The 22,964-nt window shown below is 40.9% G+C and overlaps 3 protein-coding genes across 8 annotated transcripts in view; 2 read left to right on the top strand and 1 right to left on the bottom strand.

Annotated features, from left to right (window-relative positions):
* Positions 1–6,123: 6,123 nt before the first annotated feature.
* On the top strand, positions 6,124–12,623 carry cbx3b (chromobox homolog 3b). The gene is made up of 6 exons (XM_019886348.1): positions 6,124–6,465; positions 7,395–7,539; positions 9,047–9,191; positions 9,697–9,830; positions 10,598–11,295; positions 11,566–12,623. The coding sequence occupies exons 2-5, from the start codon at positions 7,400–7,402 to the stop codon at positions 10,716–10,718; spliced, it is 540 nt and encodes a 179-aa protein (XP_019741907.1). The 5' UTR covers positions 6,124–6,465; positions 7,395–7,399; the 3' UTR covers positions 10,719–11,295; positions 11,566–12,623.
* skap2 (src kinase associated phosphoprotein 2) overlaps positions 7,433–22,964 on the bottom strand; it is a 33,341-nt gene continuing 17,809 nt past the window's right edge. Inside the window, exons 12-13 of one of the 3 annotated variants that reach the window (XR_002170187.1) lie at positions 19,850–19,949; positions 7,433–7,516 (exon numbers count right to left, since the gene is read on the bottom strand). The gene's annotated coding sequence lies outside the window, so the exon portion shown is untranslated. Of the gene's footprint in view, positions 7,517–11,147; positions 11,781–19,849; positions 19,950–22,964 lie in introns of those variants that run through there. The other 2 variants (XR_002170188.1, XM_019886342.1) reach the window with 2 other exon arrangements.
* On the top strand, positions 13,483–17,318 carry snx10b (sorting nexin 10b). 4 transcript variants are annotated; one of them, XM_019886343.1, is made up of 6 exons: positions 13,483–13,661; positions 13,834–13,946; positions 14,021–14,121; positions 14,220–14,321; positions 14,614–14,838; positions 16,057–17,318. In XM_019886343.1, exons 1-6 carry the CDS (start codon positions 13,649–13,651, stop codon positions 16,175–16,177), a joined length of 675 nt encoding a protein of 224 aa, XP_019741902.1. In that variant the 5' UTR covers positions 13,483–13,648; the 3' UTR covers positions 16,178–17,318. The 4 variants fall into 4 exon arrangements, with proteins under 4 accessions (XP_019741902.1, XP_019741906.1, XP_019741905.1 ...); XM_019886347.1 differs by having other exon boundaries at positions 13,490–13,661; positions 13,848–13,946; XM_019886346.1 differs by having other exon boundaries at positions 13,494–13,661; positions 13,811–13,946.

Here is a 22,964-nt window from a genome sequence, read left to right as displayed (position 1 = left end):
ACATTGTCTGCTTTGATCATCACTAATGATTTTGAGTAACAATACAATCATATTTATTCGACCACATAGGATTGACACCACTTCCTGGCCTGTGATTTACTGTGTAACCCTATCTCACACGGCAGACAGACATACAACCCAGTGCTGCATTTTCTAGACTCGACCATAATTTGGGGACTTCCTATTTGTTGTATCAAATCCTCAAAGGCGAGTTCAGTGTAGTATAATTCCATTTGGATATAACATCACCTACATGAACATTATAAAAACCGCATTGAAGATTAGTTTTGTGAACTATAATAACCTTGGTGGGAACTCCAAGCTTTATTCTTACGCTCCAGCTTTCACTACACACTCGGAAACACACGCACATCACACACATTGTCTGCTTTGATCATCACTAATGATTTTGAGTAACAATGCAATCATATTTATTAGACCACATAGGATTGACACCACTTCCTGGCCTGTGATTTACTGTGTCTCCCACGGCAGACAGACATACGACCCAGTGCTGCATTTTCTAGACTCGACCATAATTTGGGGACTTCCTATTTGTTGTATCAAATCCTCAAAGGCGAGTTCAGTGTAGTATAATTCCATTTGGATATAACATCACCTACATGAACATTATAAAAACCGCATTGAAGAAATTTCAATGCGGCTATTGGTCCCAGACGTGGCTGCAGGGCAGTCCCCTCATCAACGAATTCCTTAGAGAACTAAATCCACACTGCCTGCACAGAAGTCAACCATTTGCACTCACATTCACATCTACAGACAATTTAGTGTCTTCAATCAATCTAGTATATTTGGGGGGATGTGGGAGAAAATGTACCTTAAGTCAAAGACTGAACGACATACAACCCAGTGCTGCATTTTCTAGACTCGACCATAATTTGGGGACTTCCTATTTGTTGTATCAAATCCTCAAAGGCGAGTTCAGTGTAGTATAATTTCATTTGGATACAACATCACCTACATGAACATTATAAAAACTGCATTGAAGGAATTTCAATGCGGCTATTGGTCCCAGACGTGGCTGCAGGGCAGTCCCCTCATCAACGAATTCCTTAGAGAACTAAATCCACACTGCCTGCACAGAAGTCAACCATTTGCACTCACATTCACATCTACAGACAATTTAGTGTCTTCAATCAATCTAGTATATTTGGGGGGATGTGGGAGAAAATGTACCTTAAGTCAAAGACTGAACCATGATAAAGTTGTGCTGCCACAACTGAATCAGGCACAGTATTACCTATCCATTTTGTACTTTCCTTTGCATAAATTCAAAATTCATATCTGAACAATCTGAAGTATCTTTTTTTTTAATCCATCTGTTGGATTCAGTCCTTCAACAGTCTACCGGTTCGATGGAATGGGGCCCTGGGTTGGGGAGTGTGACGAATCTCAAGACCATTGCATCCTGCGCACATAGCATCAACCATCACAAGCGCTTACATCTCCTTTCCTCTTGTTTACTAACGTTGGTGAAGCTGGAGCCCCGCTGTCTCTGCACTAACGAGGGCAATGTAAGCTGACCTGGGCTCGCCACTTCATATCCTGACTTGTAAGAGCCCGTTTCCTGTGCAGCAACATCAACCAAAGGGACCACTTAAGTTGCCTTCCCTCGCTCAACTGCAAAGATTTATCCTCACTCAAGTAACAGTAACAGTAACAGCCTCCAGATCAGGCATGGACTGGATTTCAGTTGCATGTGGCGATGATGCAAATCACCTTCATGTTCACTCGGGCACAAAGCAAGTGTGGTTTCTTGGTGAATGAATAGGGAAAAAGACATGATGAAGACCGTCCTATGAACACTGAAGCTTGTTGTGAATGCTGAGGGAAAAACATTCACAATAAGGCATTCATGCATCAAAATACAGCCCATATTTAACTAGTAGAGCTAAAGTCACCAATTCTTTTGAGACTGAGAGCTACTTCTTGGACAGTGGTTCATGCAAAGGGCTACCAGCAGTTTGATAGACACTCCTGAAATAACAAATCCACTTAAATTACATTTCATTATATATCATGTTGCTATTTCTCTGCAAATATTTTGATTTTTACATAACCCCTTTGGGAGTATTTCTAGGAAATCACAATGTTGCAGATTCACCAATTTCCTTTTTTTTTTTTTTTTTTTTTTTTTTTACCTATCCTCTTGTAATTGCTGAAAACCTCAACTATTAGCTGTTATTGTGCTCATTGCTTCGGTGCCATCTTGTGGCATCTGGCGCCAAGGAACTATGTTGAAGCGCTCCAATTCAGTCAAAGGTGCTGCTTTGCCAGCATTCTGTAGCATATATAGGCAATTATAAACTTTTATTGTCAATTACTCGCAGCTTGGCTTGGACCAAATTGCTAGCAAATAGTGTGTGTGTATGTGTGGGGGGGGGGGGGTGTTGGTGGGGGGGGGGGGGGGTGCATTCTATTGCATCTAATAAAACACAATTTGAATGCAAATCAGAATGCTCCGCTGTATCTCTAGCTAGCAAGGCCATTGACATGTTTGCATGCGATGTATGCTGAAAATCAATTAAAAGTATGACACGCTGAAAAGAAAAATGCTCCACAGAAAATAAAACATTTCACTCTCAACGCCACCCTTGCAGTGCATTGTGCCAGTGTTTACTTTGAAGGTCAATTCCCTGCAAGGTTTTGCTTAGAATTTTTTCCTCTTTTGATGGAAACGAAAGCTGGTTATGGTGTTCCGCCTACGCTAAAAACGTGTCCTTCAGGTGGCATTCAGGGCCTCGCTGAGATGACAAGTTTGACTAACAAAGAGAGTACTGTAAATGTAGAAATGAGCAGAAAACCTTCATTGTGGCTCTGTCTTGAGGAGGAGAGCTGGCAACTTCAACCCCCCCACCCTAAAGAAAAACCTGAGCTGAAATTTATAGAACAGGTGAAATTTAAAAAAAAAAAAAAAAAAAGGAAAGAGGATGAGAAGCAAAAACAGTTCAAAGAGCACAACTGTGAGAGAGAAGGAAGGGGTCATAGGTAAACAGCGGATTTAGTGCTGTGTTCGATCAGAGCTGACAGCTGCGACAAGAAGAGCTAGCGAGGCATCAGGCAAGGATTCAGATTTTGATGAGGATACAGTAACATCTGCATTTACGGTATGTTTGTTCCATGAAGATCTTAACGGTGGTGACTTCTTCACAAAGGAACGTTTGAAGACAACCGTATTTTCCGCACTATAAAGTGCTTCGGAGTATAAGACGCACCTTCAATGAATGGCCTATTTTAAAACTGTTTTCATATATAGGGCGCACCGCATTATAAGGTGCATAGAATAAAAGCTACAATAGCGGCTGCGGTTGCGTTATGTATCCACTAGAGGGAGTTGCGCTAAAGGAAGTACAATACAATACAGTACAGCTTTATTGATATAGAGCTTTCACAACCGCTGCAGCTGTAACAAAGCGCTTTACAGAACATTCAACATACTACGTCCAAGAAATGATAATATTGATCCATATAAGGCGCATCAGATTATAAGGCGCACGATCGGCTTTTGAGAAAATCAAGTGCTTTTAGGTGTGCCTTATAGTGCGGAAAATACGGGGGTACCTACAAATTTGAGATTAGTCAATTCCAAGTGGTGAAATGACAATACAAGATTAGGAACAGTCCTAACTCGTACAGGGGTGCCTTGGACAATTCTTCAAAAAAGAAGCTTCAAGATGGTTATAGCCAATCCCAGTTAGTTGTCAAATTAAACCACAAAATTGCAAATTATGTGTTTAAAACAACCACATAACTTTGCCTTAAAATCCACCATTTTAATGGAGGGAAAGGGAATACTGTAACAGGAACAAAAAAAGCGCATTTGCGAATAAAGAACAGTGGTCAACATAGCAATGGTTGGAGTTTGTTTTCTCTTTCAAGGTTCAGAGGCTAGCTTTGTTACTTACATTCTTATCTGTGTTGTGGCACACTGGTCTGTGCTGGTGGATTCACAGGTGCTGGCGCTATTCGTCTGCCAACCACGCTGTTAGTGTGAACTGTTGAAGAAATCTTCAGAATAGTTTTTATACCATTGTATTGTTGCTTTAAATGGAAATGTTCATCTTCATGCCTACAACCTTGAAAATTATTGCAGTAGGCGGTATGGAATTCAAGTAACTCTATTTATCCACACTGATTTAATACACAATCACTTGTCATGTTCCTTACACCTGAATAGGTTTTGTTTGTATGAAAACATCAGAATACCGGTAATAATACGGTTATGTGTTGTAGTCTACTTGTATGTTATTACAGGTTACTGAAGTCAAATAAATAGTACATGATTCCCATCACAACCCCAAAGTGACAAAAGCCACGTTCCGACAGTCCGGGATTGATTCCCCTCCAACCGTGACGTTCGGTGCATGTGCTCATCAAGCATTAGCTTCTGAATACATTCTCGATCAATGACTCTGAGTTCATGAGCAGACATCGCTTTTTCTTCAATACTTACAGCAAGAGAAATGTGAATGCTGTGCATGATTCAACTGGATGAACTCTGCTCACACCTTGGTTATAATGTGAGAGGTTTAGGGGTGGGACTGGGGGAAGACGGGGGGCGCAGGGATTGGGAAAAGTGCCCAGTCAGACTTGGATCCCTCACGGCGGGATCCATCTTAGCTCATTTCTACCCTGACAGTGGCTTTCGGGACCCATCGACGCGAGGGTTACGTTCACAAAGGGCTCCAGCAATGTGCCTGGCTTCAGTGGGAAGAGGGCAGATTTAGGGGGAACGTGATATTTCTTTTCACGGTGTAAACTGGAGAGTGTCATTTCATTAACAAACATATTTCGTTTTTATTGCTCTGGGCAGTGCTGAGTTCATTCCATTTGGCTTTTGACAAAAAAGTGCCTCCATGCACATCATGATTGAATGAGGAAGGCCACCAATGAAATGGAATATACAATACGTAGCCATGACATTATGACGACCTGCGTGTGTTTCGGACTAAATATTAGGAACAGCTCAAAGTAGGAGGCAATACTGTTGTACAAAGCTGCAAACTTCCATTTTTTATTGTGCTTATTATTATGTGGGTCATGGGTGTGCTAAAGCCCAACTAATGTTGGCTAATCAAACATGTAGACAAACAAACAACCACAATCACACCTGTGGTCTATTGAGAGTCTTCAATGATCTAAACATGAATATATTGTACAGGTTTTGCTACGACTGAGTGAAAACCTTTTTTTTTATGTCCACACTTGGTGAATAAATAAAATCTGTTCATGTTGTTCTCCAAGTTATCAAACTGTAATATCCTGCTTGCCCTGCGGTTTGGCCAAGAGAATCCAAATGGAGCCACACAAGCAGAGACGGTATAAATTCAAACCTGCTGTATGCATTTATGTCATTCCTGAGCCCGAGGTGCCGGCGCAGGCCAGTAGTTGCTGAGTTACTATGGCAACTCGGGCTCAAACGTCAGAAAAGCTGATAGCAAGGGTTCAAGGGTCATGGCGCAAACAACAAACAGATTGCATATTCTCCCCGTGCCTGCGTGGGTTTTCTCCGGTTACTCCATTTCCTCCCACATTAAAATAAAATTTAAAAAAAAAACAAACAAAAAAAAAACCCCAAAACATGCACGGTAGGTTAATCTAAATTGTCCCGAGGTGATCGTGAGTGTGAATTGTTGTTTGTCAATGTGTGACCAGTTCAGTGTTTGAACTTGATAATACATATACAGTGAGACATTGCCCTCTAGTGGCTGTCTCTATAACTGCTTGTAAAAAATATTCAAAACATTCAGGGAATGCATGGCCTATCAAAAGCCCCGTTCTTTCTTATTGGCTAGGAAGGGGCTGTCAATCAAATGCCTCAGAGGCTTTTTCTGGCTGGTCTCCTCATTGTTGATTTCGAGGTTGGTGAGTGTACATCCCTACGTCGTAATCGGCGGTCTGACAGTGTGAACAATATATTGAAATTTTATTTACCTAAAAATATAAAAATATATCTATACTGTAATACAGCAAACATATATATATGTGTGTGTGTGTGTGTGTGTGTGTGTGTGTGTATACAGTATACACACACACACACACACACGTACCACTCCGTAGGATGTCACTGAGCGTGTCATACCCAGGTGACACCCATGGGTGGCGGAGCTGCTTCCGTACCAGTGGCCCACGAGGACGCGAACCAGACGGACTGGCGTGTGATTGGTTGACGGCCTGCGCGCTCCCGTCGTCTCCTCCCTGGTTTTCTTGGCATGACCTTTTCCCTTGGCAACCACTTCCTTCCTCCGAGCATCCAACGGCCATCTTTAATCGCAACTGGCCCACCGAAAAGTTCTTTTCTCACGTGTAAACACGGCGGAGCGGCTCGTTTGGCGGCACCGAGGACGAGGCGTGCGGGTTACTACTGTCCGGACACGATCCTCAGCCCCACCTCCCCCGAACCGAAGGACCGAAGCGGGGCTGTCGCCTTTATACCACAATAACGTACGTGATGTTTTCCCACGCGGCGTGAATAAGCCGAACCGGTCCCACGCACACTTCTAGCCCGGTGAATGATCTCTAAACTAAAATGCGTGGACGAGTAACGAGTTCGTATGGTAGCGTTTTGTCTTCCGGGTAGAATCCAGCAGGTGGAGTTATGTAAACATACGTCATGGTTTCTTTTGTGAAGCATACAGCAAGTTACACACGCACACACAATCACAGGAGTGTTTAACATTTAGTTAGCCTAGACGCATATTTTACTTAAAAAAAATCTCATGGCACTCCACTGATTGGAAAATGTCCTAAGTATATACATTACAGTAATGTAAATAATGTAAACAATCTCATCTCAAAACAAAACAGTACAATGGAAAATCTATTTTAGCATATACAGGGTGTCCCCAAAGATTTGACATAATTTCACAGGCCTTTTGCCTGTTTGGCAAATATTGTTGATCAACATTTCATATTTATTTTTTTTTCATTTTTGTTCTGTTTTTAGGTTAAGTGCGAGTTTTGCTGTTCACTCCCAGAGAGAAGTCATTTTGCTTCTAGGGATATGCTGGCACACAGTCACCCACGACAGTGCAGCGTGCCGCCTTCAATGCAAATTACCAACTTTACGTGTGCTGTGTCACACTTACAAAATTGGTCCCAGAATAAATTGATGATGGTCAACACCTAATCTGTTAAATATCAATGAGCTAGACTAACAAATTTTGAAGATAAATGCTTTTAAAATCCAGACTGAACTGCTGTGCATTGTGTCTGCGACTAACATAGCTGCAATTCAAATTTCAATTGCAGGTGAGCAGCGTTGCAATGTCGCAGATGTAACGGCCAATAATGCCGTGTCACATCACATTAGTTTTCAAAGCAAAAATAAAGTTTGAACTCACTTTCTGTTACCGGTGTGTGTCTTGTTGCAGGAAGGATGAGGAAGAAACAGACGGCCAAGCAGAGGAAGACAGAGGATTCTTGTGACGTGCAGGAGTTTGTGGTTGAGAAGATCACTCGTCGTAGGATCTTCAATGGAAGAGTAGAGTACTTCCTAAAGTGGAAAGGCTTCACTGAGTGAGTACATTTTTTCCCCACCAAGCAAATGATTTTAATCATATTACTGTAGGCTTACTTTTCATTCAGATGACTTTTACACAACAACAACAAAATTCTGTCAGTCCCACTCATGTGCGTTCCAAGATATGACTTTTATCTAAATATTGATTCATACTATTAAACAACTCAAGCAAGAGAAGACATGCAAAATTGTCATCAGTAGGTTTGAGCTAATTTTTGAAACTGAAACATTTTCAGTTTGACATTTATCAAAATAGTAATTCAGTCTGCTAAATGTTTGATCCTATATGAAAAAAAAAGGAAAATGATAGCCCTAGACGAGATGGAGCCTATCACAACTGACTTTGGGCGACTGGTTGCCAGTCTGTTGCAGGGCATATACAGACAAAAATTTACATGCGCACTGCTTGCCTATTTTGGCAATTTAGTCTTCAGTAAAGCTAACATCAATGTTTTTGTCATGTGGGAGAAAGCCTGGGTACCTGGAAAAAAACTTAAGCGAGCATCACGAGAACATTTTAACACCACACCAGAAGGTTGGGGCCCAGATTAAAACCCAATACGTCATAATTGTTCGACACGCAATACAAATACGGGATTGTGACATGGAAAATTAGGCACAGCGATGGATGAAATGCTCTACTGCTTTAAACGTACATGGTTGTTTAACAGATGCAGGCATGAGTGGTTTCAGCATTTTAACAATACAGAAGTTAGCTTCAAATAGAATATCGTACAGCCACACATGCTTTCTCATCCTTTTTATGAGTAAAGCCTCGCCTTTCCATTTTGACCGTGACAAATTCATCTTGCGGAGTTGCGGCCAACTTGAAGTCCACCAAACCAGTGGGAAAAAGCACCAGGCCGCTTCCCAGAAATGGAGTAGAAGAATACATCATGACTGAGGTTATGACATCCCAGAGATTTTTTTTTATGCCTTTTTTTAATGCTAAATGCTTTTGATAGGTCCTAAAACGTGGGCATGCCTGGCTATATACTTGGTCACTCAAGCATAAAAACGGCATCTGTGTAATGACACTTGAATGAAGATTTCAATGCGGCACTCACATGCAATCGTTTGAGAAATGTGAGGTTAAGTGGTACAGAAAATGGATGTTTCTTATCCATGAGGGGTGTAATTAAAAAAAACAAAAAAAAACAATTAAAATTGGAAACCTGCCTTTGATTTAAAAGGTGAGAGTGTATCCAGTCAAACCGAATCTTTCCACTTGAAAATGTATGGAGATACCTATGAAAAATCATCTTTTATTCTTGTGGAAATGCCACATTTAGAGTACTGACAAGTTCATTCGAATGTATGTAAATGACAACAAGAAACTAATTGCAATTGAATCGTACAATATATGTATCGAGATACATACAGTATCCAATTGTATTTTCGGGGAGAGATGCACAACTCTAATTTGCAAGTCTCCTAACTCACTAGCATCTCTGCAGTAAGCACACTCATCCCTCTCTTTTTTTTTGTTCTTCCCGGTTTCAGGGCAGACAACACGTGGGAGCCCGAGGACAACCTGGACTGCCCGGAGCTAATTGAGGAGTATCTGAGAAATAACCCCTCGAACGAGAATGAGGAAGTGAAGCAGGAGTTCGTTCCGAAAGAAGAAATGACGGAGGGGACAGAAATAGTGAGTGTCTGGGAGTGCGAATGTTTCCTTTGGATGAAAAACAAAACAAAAAAAAAAAACCCCACCTAAATGTGACCCAGGTAGAGCGATAGCAGACGCATTCTGGCTAAGAATTTGGAGGAATTGTACTGCGATTGTGTTTGTATGATTCTTGTTATGTGGTCACAACATACAAGTAGAATACTACTTGATTTAACAAAGTCAATGAAGTGGACAAAGTGCAACTGACAAATATTACAATGGAATATTTAAAGATTTATTAAACGTGAGTGGAGCTATTTAATGCAATTTAAAGAAAAATGCGCTGTTTTTCATTTGACAGCTATGTTGGGAAGAATGTGGTCCGCTGTTACTGCAAATTAGTCAGCAGACATGACTCAGAGGCATACATCGCCTTTGTTAAAAAGAAAGTTAGCCACTTTGTTCATCCCCCCCTACATGTTTTGAATTAATTCCTCTTTTATGAGAATGTCAAACCGCATTCAACCCTTTTTACCTTTTGTAGTCCCCACCACAGATACACACTCAGCCCTGCGGCGATGATCCAGATTCGCCCGCAGACTTGGCTGCTTACCCCGAGCTAGAATGCATCATCGGCTCCGCAGACAGACGGGGAGAGCTCATGTTTTTAGTTAAATGGTAACTTCACTTCTTCTTCCTTTTTTAATTGTGCAGATTCACAATGAGCAAATGGTACATTGGTGCAATTCCTGTCAATGTGTGACCATGACAGTGAAATCAGGGAAGTGGTGCATTTTAGTTGTGGTTTGATTTCCCTCCTTTGCTAATATAAAAAAAAAAAAAAGTACACAACAATGACTTTATTCGGAACAAGTTCAGCTCTTCTAGGATTTTGCGTTAATTCTCCTGATACCAAACAAGCTTTGAAAAAGTGTTTGACCGAGCATTCACTTGCATCAACTTCCACAGAAATACGTTTTATTTACTGATATTTACGCATTAAAATAAAAGCAAATGTCGTCACTTTGTTCCAGCCCCACAAACAAAACCAACAAAAATGTCTGCCATGGTTTTAAGGGTAAAATTAGCATTCTACAGTATTGTAATTCATAAAAAGAGCAATTTCCTAGTCAACTCTAAAGAACTAAACAGTTTGTGCATCATGATTTCATCAAGTCAATCTCCATTGACTTAGTTCTCCTGATCAGTCTCATGCACATTTGAGTAAAAATAATCCTATTTCTTAAAATGACAAAGCAGCTTTTATTGTATTTTCACTGACCCCATCCAATTACACCAATGACCTTGGTGGGTTCACGGACCCTCAATTGAGAAACTATGACTTGAAGGGTTACAACCACTGCACCTTTGATGCTAGTTCCATGAGCCCGTCCCATTATGCGTGAGATGATCCAGTCACTTCAAAGTGTTTTTTTATGCCGCAGGAAGAACTCTGGCGACGTGGCCCTGCTGCCGGCCCACGAGGCGAGCACCAGGTGCCCTCAGGCAGTCATCGACTTCTACGAGCAGAAGCTGACGTGGCACTGCGGAGATGACGAGCAGTGACGCGCGCCAAAACAGGTCGAGGTGAACCTACGCCGTGAAGCTTTGAAGTTTCGTTTTACCTCTCCCGAGCGGCGTCGCTCAGCTGACCTCAAGCACATAACGGCGAGCGTGCACGCCGTGCGGTAGACACTAAACGCTGCCTTTTTTCTGCAGCCGATTAAACTGTAGCCTCTTCTTGTGTTATCATGTAGCACACCCTATCACTGTGGACTGTATCTTTTTTTTTTTTAAGTCGTGATTTCATATTTCTGCTCTTTGTTTTTGTCCTCCAGTGTGTGTTGTAGCACATTTTACCATTAGGCAGTGAACTCACACCTTTGCACAAAACCTTCAGTTAAGTGTGCAAGAAGGAATTATGTATTGCTCAAGAGCTAAAGGCAGTGTAAACCTAAGCCCTGTCATATGTGACGTGAAATACATATCATGTAGTTTTGAGTGTTTAAAGCAAACGGTAGTTGAGTAGATCGTTTTACACCAGGTACCACCTCAAAAATACGAAGCTCTTTAAGTACCACCATATCGGCCAACATTAAAATACAATAGCATAGTAGGCCTAAGTGTTCCTCAAAAACAAAAGGTTTTTTTTTTCTTATTATTGTAACCCACTGCAACATTATGGCCAGTTTTTAAATGAATATGGTGCTTCAATAAAGGAGAAAAAAACTGTACTGGAATAATGAATCAATAAAAATGTATTCCACGCAAAGGTTCAATAAAAATTGCAGCTAAATGCTTGAAAACAAACAGTTGTAAAAGATTCAATTCCAGTGTTTTGTGCTTAAAAATTAAATACAACCGAACTGTACTTAACAAATATACCCTACTGGATTAAAATAAAAAACAAAAGTTGAAGCCACTGAAACATTCACGGTTTGAACAGTTAATTCAGTGATTCTACCATGTAACACTAGCGGGAGGCTGTCTGCCACTTAAGGTACTCTCCCTCCAGTTTGCGAACCACCGCACTTCTTGACTAGCAGAGGCACCATTGATAACGTCTCAAAACAATGATGTGACATCAGCTGTCGGAAGGTGTGGTCATCTCCAACTTGCAGTCATGTACTTCATACAACAAAGAACAAAGAATCAGTATCTTAATCGTCTGCACAGAATATAGTCAGATTCCAGGTTTTCCTATTTAAATGTCATCTGTCATACATGTGCACCCCCCCCAAAAAAAAAAGTGAAACAGAACAACAAAAAATTCAAACTTTGCCCTTGACTCTACACTTTTTTTGGTCTTATTTTTGTTTATTTTATTGCAGTGTGTGTTTTGTTTGTGTGAAGAGATATTTTTGTCCATTGTGATGCTCATTTGCTAAGTAACTAAAGCTTATAAATAAATGTAGCGAAGTAGAGGCTTTAGTGAATGAAACTACTCTTTGTGCAGTGGGGGAGGGGGACTGTTAGTGCAAAGTTCTTGATTAAATGTACTTGGTTGCTTTTTGAATTTCCCTGTCCCGCTGTGTCCTTGTAAAATGTATTTTGTGGCTGAAACTGTTGCCCAGCATATTTCCAATTAGCTGCTTCATGCCAAATATCCCCCCCCCCTTTTTTTGTAAAGACTTTGACTTTTGTTCATTCAAACAGGTGCTATTCACCACAGAGATAAGCAAAAAAGAAAATAGTCGCCATTCTGCCCTTAAAGTGTTGTGCACAATTTTTGCACACAGTCTCAAAAAAAAGTTCAATGTAGCACTTTAGATGAGCAGTGGGAAGTCATCGGTCAGTTATTCCTCACGTGCAAGGGACGTTTCCTGTTATGGCACGCTCGACTTAACCTTACACCTCCTCATAAAACACACCTACTTTACTACTGAGCGGTTGTTACTGTGCGTGAGTGTGCTGTAGACACTGTAGGTCTGTCACATGGCTGCGAATAAAAGAATCATTGTGTGACCTTTACTTGGGCCTTGTGTATTCTTTTTCCTCACTCGCTCGCAACCACAAAATTTTTTAAAGTCATTCAGCCCAAATATGAGCAAATATGTTCTTTCAGCGGCATATGGTACTGGAAACAAGGTTGTTCAGGGTTCTTATTGGAACTAAGACTAGACTACTACTTTAAGCACTAACTCGCCTGGTTTACAGACAAGTGGCTCATTTGGAAACAGAAAACTTGAGGTTTGTTTTTATTTCATGGTCAAAACCTTGGTTTCATTGTTTCAATCTTGGCCATAATTCCAAAAGGTATGTTTGGTACAAAGATTGTTACCAAAACAACATCAAGTGAAGGTGAGGGGAATTATGAGCGCTCTGAAATTGTACTAATCAGTGTTAGTACATAGTATTTACTCCGACGCTAAGAACAACAAAAAAATGTCAGGAAGAACCGACTAGAACATCTGAACTTTGGTTGGGGTTAATCAGCCGTCCTTTAAATGGTGGAAGGTGTGTGCTGACTCGCGTTTGAATGGGTTTGGTTAATTCTGAACACAGCCACATCCCAGTTTGAACAGGGTGTGCACAATTTTTATCTCTTATCTCAATTTATTTTGACTTAAGACTCTCAAAAATATTTTTTTTTCTAATTGAGCTGTGCCGGTTCTAGAGCACACTAATTTTATCTCAATCATTTACCGTAAATCACAAAAATGTAAACCTGAGGCCGTTCTATTCTAATACAAGTACTAGTACATAATAGTACACAGTAATAGTTGTATATTGCATTTGACAATGCATATGATTGTTTGAGCCTTGTTTTGCTACAGTGGCACAGGGAGGAGGGGAAGGGGTTAAATGGGAGGTGCCAGTGGAAGTCTGATGACAATACAGTATTTTGAAACCTTTGCCCTTTTTTTTTTCAATAGTAGAGCCACGGAAAATAAAACCCTCCAGCTCACTGCTATGTGCAACACAATCACACATTCTTGTGAAACGCAAACACATTCCGACATGTTGACCTGCAAGAGAAAGAAGCGACCTTCCCGATGAACTCATCAGGTAGGTCTAACAATTAAATCTTGACCTTTAACTATGTCCACAAGACATTTGCCTTTTTGGACCTGAGCAAAAAAAAAAACACTTCTATGGATTTTCCTAACGTGTCATGCAACTTCCTCTATGTGCTGATTCATTCAAAAAAAAAAAAGCTTCCCTTTTCCTGCATGGCCAGTATTCCTGCTTCAGTCCTCCATGCAGCAGGTCATCAGCGTGTGGGTTCGAGACCCACGCATCCAAAAGAATGATTTTTGGCACGCTTACATGGACTATGAAATTTGCTTACATGTAAGTGAAGAATATATATCTATTTTTTTAACCGCTTAATATTTTCTGTCACTTGACTTGTTCACGCCTTTTAGACAGATAGCGTGTTCTTCACCAAGAAGATGTCGCGAGTGCGAAGGAGGTTCAGCGAGTTTGTGTGGCTTCGACAAAGGCTGCAAGCAAACTCCATGCTGATGTGAGCGGAAATGATTTGACACTGTCCGACAGCTTCCTATGTTATCTGCTCTCAGTCAAGGGGTCATTTAAGAAAAATAAAAAAATTGTCCTTGGCAGGGCACAACTACCGCAGCTGCCCCCGAAGAACCCCTTCTTTAGCCTGAATAACGCACAGCAGATCTCTGAACGCATGGCGGGCCTCCAGAGGTTCTTGGAACAGTAAGAATCATCATACTTTGGAATAAATGTTTAAAAAAAACATAAATGCCCTTATTTGTTAAATTTATTAGTGTGTCTCAAATCTTTTTTTAGTGAGTCAAACTTTTGATTTGACCTAATCAAAAGTATTGCCAGTTAAACATGTACATTAACGCAAAATAAAAATGTTTTATATTTACCACAGACTACTGAGACAAGTTTCACTTCTAATTTCTTGTTTCCCTTTTCCTCTCTTCACTTCTTGTTCTTTTTCCTTCCTTTCTTTCTCATTACCGACTTGCTCCCCAAATTGGATCCCATCATCTAGGATCCTTCAGAGCCCTCTGCTGCTGTCCGACAGCTGCCTGCACCTTTTCCTGCAGTCGCAGCTCAGCATGGCCAAGATGGAGGCCTGTGCCGAAGGAAGGACACGCTACTCGGTGGCCCAAGCGGTGCAGTGCTGCGGCATCAGGAGGTTTCTATCCCAAGAGGCCTTGCAGAAGGACTCAAACATTTCCGGTGACTCTGATTCAGACAGGTATCACATGACATTGTGCGCCCTCCTGAAGTTCCATGTCAACTTTTTTCATGTTTGTGGCTCAATTTTAACTCAATTACGGGGGTTCAGACCTGCACTAAAGAGAAAATGGAGCCTCTAAGTATTAAGGTCTAAAAGGGCCATTATGACTGTAAAAATTCTAAATTGTGTGGTGTCCGACGGCGTTGTGTTTAAGAATATTGACGACGCACAGCAGGATGTCTTGTTTTGGCTGCGTTTAATCGTCTCAATCACAAAGCCTTAATTATAGTGATACAGCGCGCCCCTTCCCATGGACATCAAGAGAAAAAGGGGAGAGTCAAAGGCGTGAGTTTAACTTAAAAGAGGCAGTGCCACATGAATAATTGAAGTCGGGGAACACATACAAATGTTTTTGTTCCACCCTTTGATAATGGAGGACATAGTAAAAGAACACGTCAGGTTTTGATCATTTCCAAGATTTTGTGTAAGAGAGAAAGAGAAAGAGAAAGAGACAGAGAGGAGCTGAACTTATCATAGGCCAGATTGTCATTATGGTTACCCTTTGGGGCCCTGTTCCAAAGGTGAAACCACATGAAGCATGAATGTCTTAGAGAGTGTAACGGTAACCCTAAAAAACAAACAAAAAACAGCAGGAAAAAAAAATCACAGTTCCTTGGTTTTAGATTTCTAGTTTTGTTCCTTAAGGGAAGAAAAACTGCTCATCTATTGTGCAAATAGGAACAGATTATGATGATGAAACATGAAAAGCTTACATCTTCTTTTTAAGACTGTTACGGAATTACAGTACTTCCCCCACCCGAACCATCATTTTTTTTTTTTCCACGCTGCCTCAATATTCAAATTGACAAGTTTGACTTTCTGCCAAACAACATATCATTAGCCCTGACATCTGCTGGCCGGAATATCACTGTGTTTGTGTACAGCAGGAGTGGGCAACTCCGGTCCTCGAGGGCCGCTATCCTGCATGTTTTAGATGTTTCCCTCCTTTAACACCTGATTCAAATGATCAGCTCATCAGCAAGCTCTGCAGGAACCTGATAATGATCCTCATTATTTGAATCAGGAGGGAAACATCTAAAATATCCACATTCAATATTCAAATCTGTTCCATAATCAGTTTTTGGGCACAAACAAACCAATAAACAGCAATCAAAACAATATGTCCATCAATAACAACACAATATGAAATGGAGTCTCCCTTGTTTGTGTTTTTAGCTCTGATTGCAGAGATTCAGAGAGCCAGTTTAAAGAAGATTTGGCGTTGAAGCAAACCTCTCCTGATCATGAGGGAACCGAGCAGGAGCAAAGGGTCTGCTCGTCCCCAGATTCCGCGTGACATCATCATCGTCACTCACAGTCATACTGGGAGTCAAAGAACAAAGTGAACCGTTACCGTGTGCAAATTTTTAAAACTGTTCCTCCTTATTTTGATGATGCTGACATTCATGGTCAAAGCATGTCAAGTATAAAAGGTAATCAATGGCCATCTCAACTGTTACTGTGCTCATGTAAAATTATGCTGGCAGAAAAAAGGTGCCAGAAGGTGGCAGTGTCGTAACATCCATCTGTATAACGCACATACACGTCCTGTGAATGTGCAGCACGTTGTCTATATTTACTTCACAAACAAATGTATCACATATCACGGTCATTTCAGTTGGGCTGACTTCCTGATATGTCAACACGCGTCTCACAGTGACTGCTTTTATTAATAAGCTGTGACATGCTTCTCAAGTGACCGGAGCGGAGTGTTAAGACAGGTGTGGTCTGGCCCCTGCCTTCGAGGTCCTTTGGGAAGGCAGGTGTGCCCTCCTCTCTATAGAATAACTTGCCAGCTTCACTGTTTTCATTTGCATTTGCATAAGCCCCGCGGCCCATCCCGACACTCTCTGCGTATGATGCTCCTGCATTTGGAGCGACTGTATGCAGGCGCTCCCACAGTGAGCAGCGGTGTGCTCATGCAGAGGTAATGAACACTAAACAGGTTCAGGCTGGCGTGACATGCAGTATCTGCACAGCTAATTAGATAAGCTCTGTGCTCATTATAGATTCCGAGCAGACACAAAGAACGTGGTAAGAAATTGAAAGGGGGGTTGGGGGGGTCATCACCTTCGAATATGGCGGATGGGAGAGGAGCCCTCAAACTCAAATTGGCCCAAGGATGTGTGAAGATATGTGGGCGGAAAGTCTGCTCATGCACGTCCGCTTATGATAATGTTTCCTGCGTGAGGGGGAAGTATTACAATGGAGATTTGAAATATATATTCTGCACACACATACAGTAACACCACATTTGCAGGTAATGAACAGCCTTTTTTTTGTTGTTGTATTTTTGTGTCCCCATGCTTTGAAGTGAATTACTCTATTTTTATTGCAAATGTAGATGAGGATTATTTATCTCAACTGTGTTGTTGTCATTTAATATGTACATAGGATTGATCTATTCATCAAATAAAATGATCGTTTGAGTCACTCTACAATGAAAATGCTTTGTGAGTTAGCTTGATATAGATCAGTGATTGTCAATGATTTATCATTGATCTTTTTCCCCTCCCATTAGGACACAGCCTGTCCATTCTGGCAGGGGGACGAACTATGAAAATTAGCCTTGTGACAGTTATAGTAGTACGCATTTGCATAACTATGGAGATGTTCATTCATGAACCGGTACACCGGCCCCTAGTGAACAAATAAAGAATCAAATAAAATTCTCAAAGGGTGGTCCTAGTACCACCTGTGATACTCGGGTTCACTCAAGTGATACTTGAAAGAATCATTGCCCGGGTATAGTATAAGATAGTTCAGCTTTCTGTAAAAAATTTCCCATATCTAGGTGGAGTGCGAAAGTTCAAATTGTGTATAATGTTCAAGTCGTATTGTTTTCATGAACACTGAAACTTACTACGCTACTGTATAGTAATGTTGCCCATTGCGGTGGTACTTTTAGTATTTTTTGGGGTGGGGTTGGACTTTGAACATAATTTATTTAACATATTTTGTTATTATAAACAATTCCACATATTGTCATATTGCATTTAGCATTTTTTTTCCCAAAATAATTAACAAATAATTTATCTTGTTTTAGATATAAACAACTGCACATTTGACGGGACTGTACATGCTTTTACAATACTCCATCCAACCGTATAATTTCTATACCGTTTATGGTTCCAGATCAACGGGTGAGCTGGAGCCTATCCCCAGGATGACACCCTGGAATGGTCGCCAGTCAGTCACAAGGCACAAAGACAGACAAGCGATCAGTCTCACATTCACACCATCACTGTGTTAACTGAAGCCACTCTTCCTGCAACAGTCAGGCGAATGTACCACTGCACCGTTAGTAACCTACCTATTCGAAAATTCATACTGTGCAGACCTAACCCAAGGACACAGTATAACATCAAACCAAATACAATTCAAAGATACGTATAATTGTAATGTGCTACACTGGTGAATTTTGAATCTGGTTTACAAAGTATTACATTCTGTATTTATTTTACTCCCGAGTACCTTACAAATATCGCTGATTTATTTTTCTGCCAGCCTGCGTAAAACATTAGAAAGAAGAGACTACAGAAACCATGACCTGAGGTGAGAAAAAAAATAGCAATCATAGAACATTGCTGCCTTGGGATTGGCTGGCAACCAGTCCAAAATGTATGCCTATCGCCTGAAGTCAGTTGGGATAGGCTGCGGCTCCGCGTGACCCTGAGCGGGAATAGCGGCATAGAAAATGGATGTCTGGATGGATGGATGTGTTATTGCAATGATCCTGATAGGAAACTCATGACTATAGATTCTTAAAAGATGTGGCTGCTAATGCAGGAGGGTGCCCCATTTCTTTTCATCATATAGCACTTTGTGGCCAGCAATTAAACATATAATGTTAGGTTAGGTTAAGTAAATCACACAAATATTACTCTACAGTCCGCCACACGGCTCAGCAATGGCCAATAAATCTACGCAGCACTAAGAGCTTGTTTCTTTACTTAAAGTCTGAGCAATTAAAACGTTGCCGGTGTCAGTCTGACCTGTCCAGCGGCATCGACCACTTCCTTTAATGGCGTATGACTGCGGCCCCTCGGCTGTTAACCTTGAGCCGAGGTGGCCTACCCCGCTGCCATGACAACAGAGACACCTTTAAACCCAACACATCGATCTGCTAACAGCTCCTTGCTTCATGTTGCGTGACCTCCAAGAGGTCAAAAGGAATTAATAAAAAAAATAAAATAAAAAAAAAGTGGAGAGGAGGGGCGTGGAATGTCACTGCAACTGGCTAAGACCGCAGCACAACTGTTCAAGCAGGATATTAAAAATTCCACTTTTATCACTATGGCAAATGCGTGAGCAATGCAACCTGTGATGAACATGCTCATAGTTAGACTGTCGAAAAAACAAAGGCGAATGGAACCTTTGGTGGGGGCGTCCATCAGTCTGAGAGACGTGGCCCGTCTCGCGGCTCAAACCTCAAGTCTGCGATTTCACGCTTGTCTCACTCTTATCACTGTCATCGGCCGGGTCAAAAATCCATTTTATGTGCGGGAGAAGCACTTGTGTGTTCCAACTTCAATGTAACATTCTTTGCTGCACTCCCAAGTATTGAGGGAGATACGCTCCAGTGCAGGCAAATTACAGATAAATCAGTGGCTGCTCATGCATTTTAAGTGCCACATTATACACAATCCATTAGTAGCCATAGAAGTTCAGCATGACTTGCGATATTAAATCTCCGTGACTGAGACTATGTAGGAACAGTCGATATGTGCCAATAGATAGGAGATGAGAGCAAAGGAATGACGCAGGGATGAGACGCCTGCAGTCCAAATGATAATGGCCCGGGCTGGCGAGACTGATGTGTCGCTTTGTTATACAGCCACAAAATCTCATTCAAGTGGGAGCAAGCTAAATGGTGTGGAAGTCCTGGATTAATTAAATTGTTAATTATACTCCACTCGGCTCGCGGTATTTTTTTCCACGCTATCTCGCTTTTCATGCCAAAACTGACCTTTGACTTGCAGCGGGCTGCAAAAATCAGCATGACGGGGCAGCCGAGATGAGTTAACGGTCCTTGGAACTCAAGCTACTGCAGACGGCTTTGTGTGTGACTGCAAAAGAATTCAAGAAATTAAAACTAAGCACAAAAAGTGAAACGAAATGCAAGAAAAAGAGGGAGGAAAGGGGTCATTTTTAAACGTTATTCACCTTGTAACTTTTTCCTGCAAAATATCTGACAGTGTTCATAACGAATTGTTAAAAAGGAAGTTAAAAATATTTTTATTTGTATACAGACACACCAGAATGACTTTGCCTTCCGAATATGGGATCAAAATCTCATTTCATCAAGTTTACAGCAACTTTCACATGTGTTTGTGGACCTTGCGTGGTGCATTGTGAAGAAAGCGTCTCTCATCAAGAATGAATGATTTTTTTTTTTTTATATATATATATATATAATATTTTTTTTTTTTTGCTTGTATGTGGAATTGACATCACTATCCACCCATTCATCCATCCATTCTACCCATCAGCTTCTCGGATGGCGCTAAAAGAGATCTATTATGAATTTATGCAATACTAAGAGGCTACAAAACAAAAAGGAAAACTGGACATTATGTGAGAAAACACCCTGCAGCCCCACTTTATCTTTTTTAGTGGAATAAAATAAATAGATGACGGCTAAAAAAATATTTCCGACAAGCCGGGTTTTTTTTCCTTCCGGCACATCCACATTTCTAATCTAGCTCTCTATTCTCTTCCACTCATTTATTTGCGATTCAGTAACCTTCTTATCAATGTAATCGTCCTCTGCACTACTCGGCTATTTCTCCTCCACGTGCTGTCTGAATGGTGCCGGTGCATGCATGTAGCAATTGCATGGAGTTGCTTCTCGTCTCCTGTAATCACAGCTGATCTGCGATGCCTTGAACACACTGGCCTGAGGGTAAACGGTGATCACACAATAGTTTCACCATTGCCTGAAGTCAGTTGCTAGATAAAAAACGACCCATCGTCTTTGGAGAGGGACTTGATGGATGAGAAGAACCTTGCATTCAGACGACGTCTCCCTACTCACAGTTCGTATTTATTTATACTTTCCAAACTGTTCATTGTGACATATTGTGTAGTGTGTGATTGCTGACAGATGCTGTCACTGAACGCAGGCCCCAAAGAAAAAAATTGAAGACGACAGTGCTTATTTATGCATCACAGCAGATTCCAGCAACCCTCAAGCATCTGGCAGTGTGACTGGATATTTGGTAAGCTTCTATCAAAAACACTGACCCATGTCATAAAGTACAAAAATGATTATTTTATGTTCTAGGTTTATACCTTCTTCAATATGTCATATTGTACTTCCTAAAAACATACAGTAATGACACAATTAAATAGGATGTGACCAATTAAACCAGCGGTCCCCAAACTTTTTCCTGTGAGGGCTGCATAAGCTTTCGCTTCTGTGATGGGGGGGCCGGGGTCAGTCTGGAACAGAAAAAGGGTGACCGCAAGAGTACGGAAATGTAAAAATGGATTGTTTTCCAGAAACCCACACAAAATGAAGCCGCCTCTTGACAGATGAGACTGACAGACGTTTCTTTGCGCTGAAAGAAACAAAAACAAAAACATCGTTTGTCCACTTTGGGTTAAATACCCTGCATTCTATTTTTCTCTTACCGAACCATTTCGCCATGATCCCGTTCTCTGAGAGAGGGGCCGGTTTCGGATTTTTTTTTTCTGGCGTTGCCAGATAATGGCACAGAAAGATGCACCAAATGTCACCTTATTGTATCTGTGTTTATGAAATAGTTGCTAATTAATAGTTAATAATGAAAACGGTTCAGAACTAAGGAACATTTTATTGCAAAAGCCCAACTTTATGATCAAAGACAAATCCACATCGATGAAAAATAAATCAAAATACTCTGTGGTATTTTCAGGGGGCCGGACCAAATGCGGAGGCGGGCCGGATCCGGCCCGCGGGCCGTAGTTTGGGGACCACTGAATTAAACAGTATGTGCATCATGATTATTTTATTGCAGCTCCTTCTGGCGTGTTCAACTTGGCTACCGGGAAGTAGTATAATGCAATCATGCAGACAAAGAAGGAAGAGTTTCACTGAACTACTGCAAGTGTCTCAGTCATGTGTCGTAATATTAACCTTTTGTTACTTAGAGGATAAAGGAAAAAATATGCTTGCAAATATTCTTACACTGTCTGTCCACGTGTGTAGCAGCACCATTTGTGGTCAAATATCCTTTCCTTGTTTTATATTAGCTAATTTTAGCTTGGAGTGTCATTAAACAGCTTGAAGCCTCTATTTTTTTCCAGATTTTTGAACTATTTGCCAAACTGCTACTTGTTGTGAACAGAGTTGAATTGAGTTCAGTGCCATCGTACAGAGCTTCTATGTCAAAATTTTGCTTGCAAGTCAAAGCAAAAAAATTAGCCCAACGGCGGCTTGTATCTCAAAAATCTTGTAAAGACGGGCGGGTCACCTGGTACTCAAGGCACCACTGTATAACTGTTTTGAGGAAATGACATTTTTTTTGTAGTCGACTTTTCACTGTACTGTCTTCACTAAAGCGTTTATTGAATGACTATAGTTACTGTTGTCCAGTTATGATTCTCTCAATGTCTTCAATTACTTTGTATACCATGAAGCTTCAAATTGTAATTGCTGTTCTCATTGGCTATTTGACTTGATCAATGTACAGTCGACCCCTGCATACTCATGGTTCAGCACACACAGATCCACATATTGGAAGAATATTTTTTTCCCAAAAAATTATTTTAAAAGATTTTTTTTAATATATTCAGGGGTTTTTGTTCTTATCACAATAGCTGTGATTAAAAATTATACTAATGTTATTACAAACATTTTCAAAGAAGAAGAAGCAACTTTCCACTGTCTTTCCACAATGAGTCACACACATGATGTTCATCACAGCTTTTACTGCACGCACGCTTCTGGACACAACGCACCCATTTATATTCAATTTTGGAACAAGCGGTGGCTAGGAATCAGTATACGATGTAAATTGGTCTTATCTCGGGACCCAACCAGATGTTAGAGTTCACCCTGTCCAGGATTTCAACCTCGAACCAACACTTTTGAAGAATGT

Source organism: Hippocampus comes, unplaced genomic scaffold, assembly GCF_001891065.2.
Source record: "Hippocampus comes isolate QL1 unplaced genomic scaffold, H_comes_QL1_v1.1 scaffold335, whole genome shotgun sequence".
Taxonomy (NCBI): Eukaryota; Metazoa; Chordata; class Actinopteri; order Syngnathiformes; family Syngnathidae; genus Hippocampus; species Hippocampus comes.
This window is presented reverse-complemented; position numbering and strand designations above follow the sequence as displayed.

Excerpts from the sequence above, each read along its gene's own strand:
- cbx3b (XM_019886348.1), top strand. The coding sequence starts at position 7,400 with ATGAGGAAGAAACAGACGGCCAAGCAGAGGAAGACAGAGGATTCTTGT. Across the intron at positions 7,540-9,046 it reads AAGTGGAAAGGCTTCACTGA|GGCAGACAACACGTGGGAGC; the intron begins GTGAGTACATTT and ends TCCCGGTTTCAG. Across the intron at positions 9,192-9,696 it reads TGACGGAGGGGACAGAAATA|TCCCCACCACAGATACACAC; the intron begins GTGAGTGTCTGG and ends TACCTTTTGTAG.
- snx10b (XM_019886343.1), top strand. Across the intron at positions 13,947-14,020 it reads ACTATGAAATTTGCTTACAT|ACAGATAGCGTGTTCTTCAC; the intron begins GTAAGTGAAGAA and ends CACGCCTTTTAG. Across the intron at positions 14,322-14,613 it reads CTCCAGAGGTTCTTGGAACA|GATCCCATCATCTAGGATCC; the intron begins GTAAGAATCATC and ends CTCCCCAAATTG.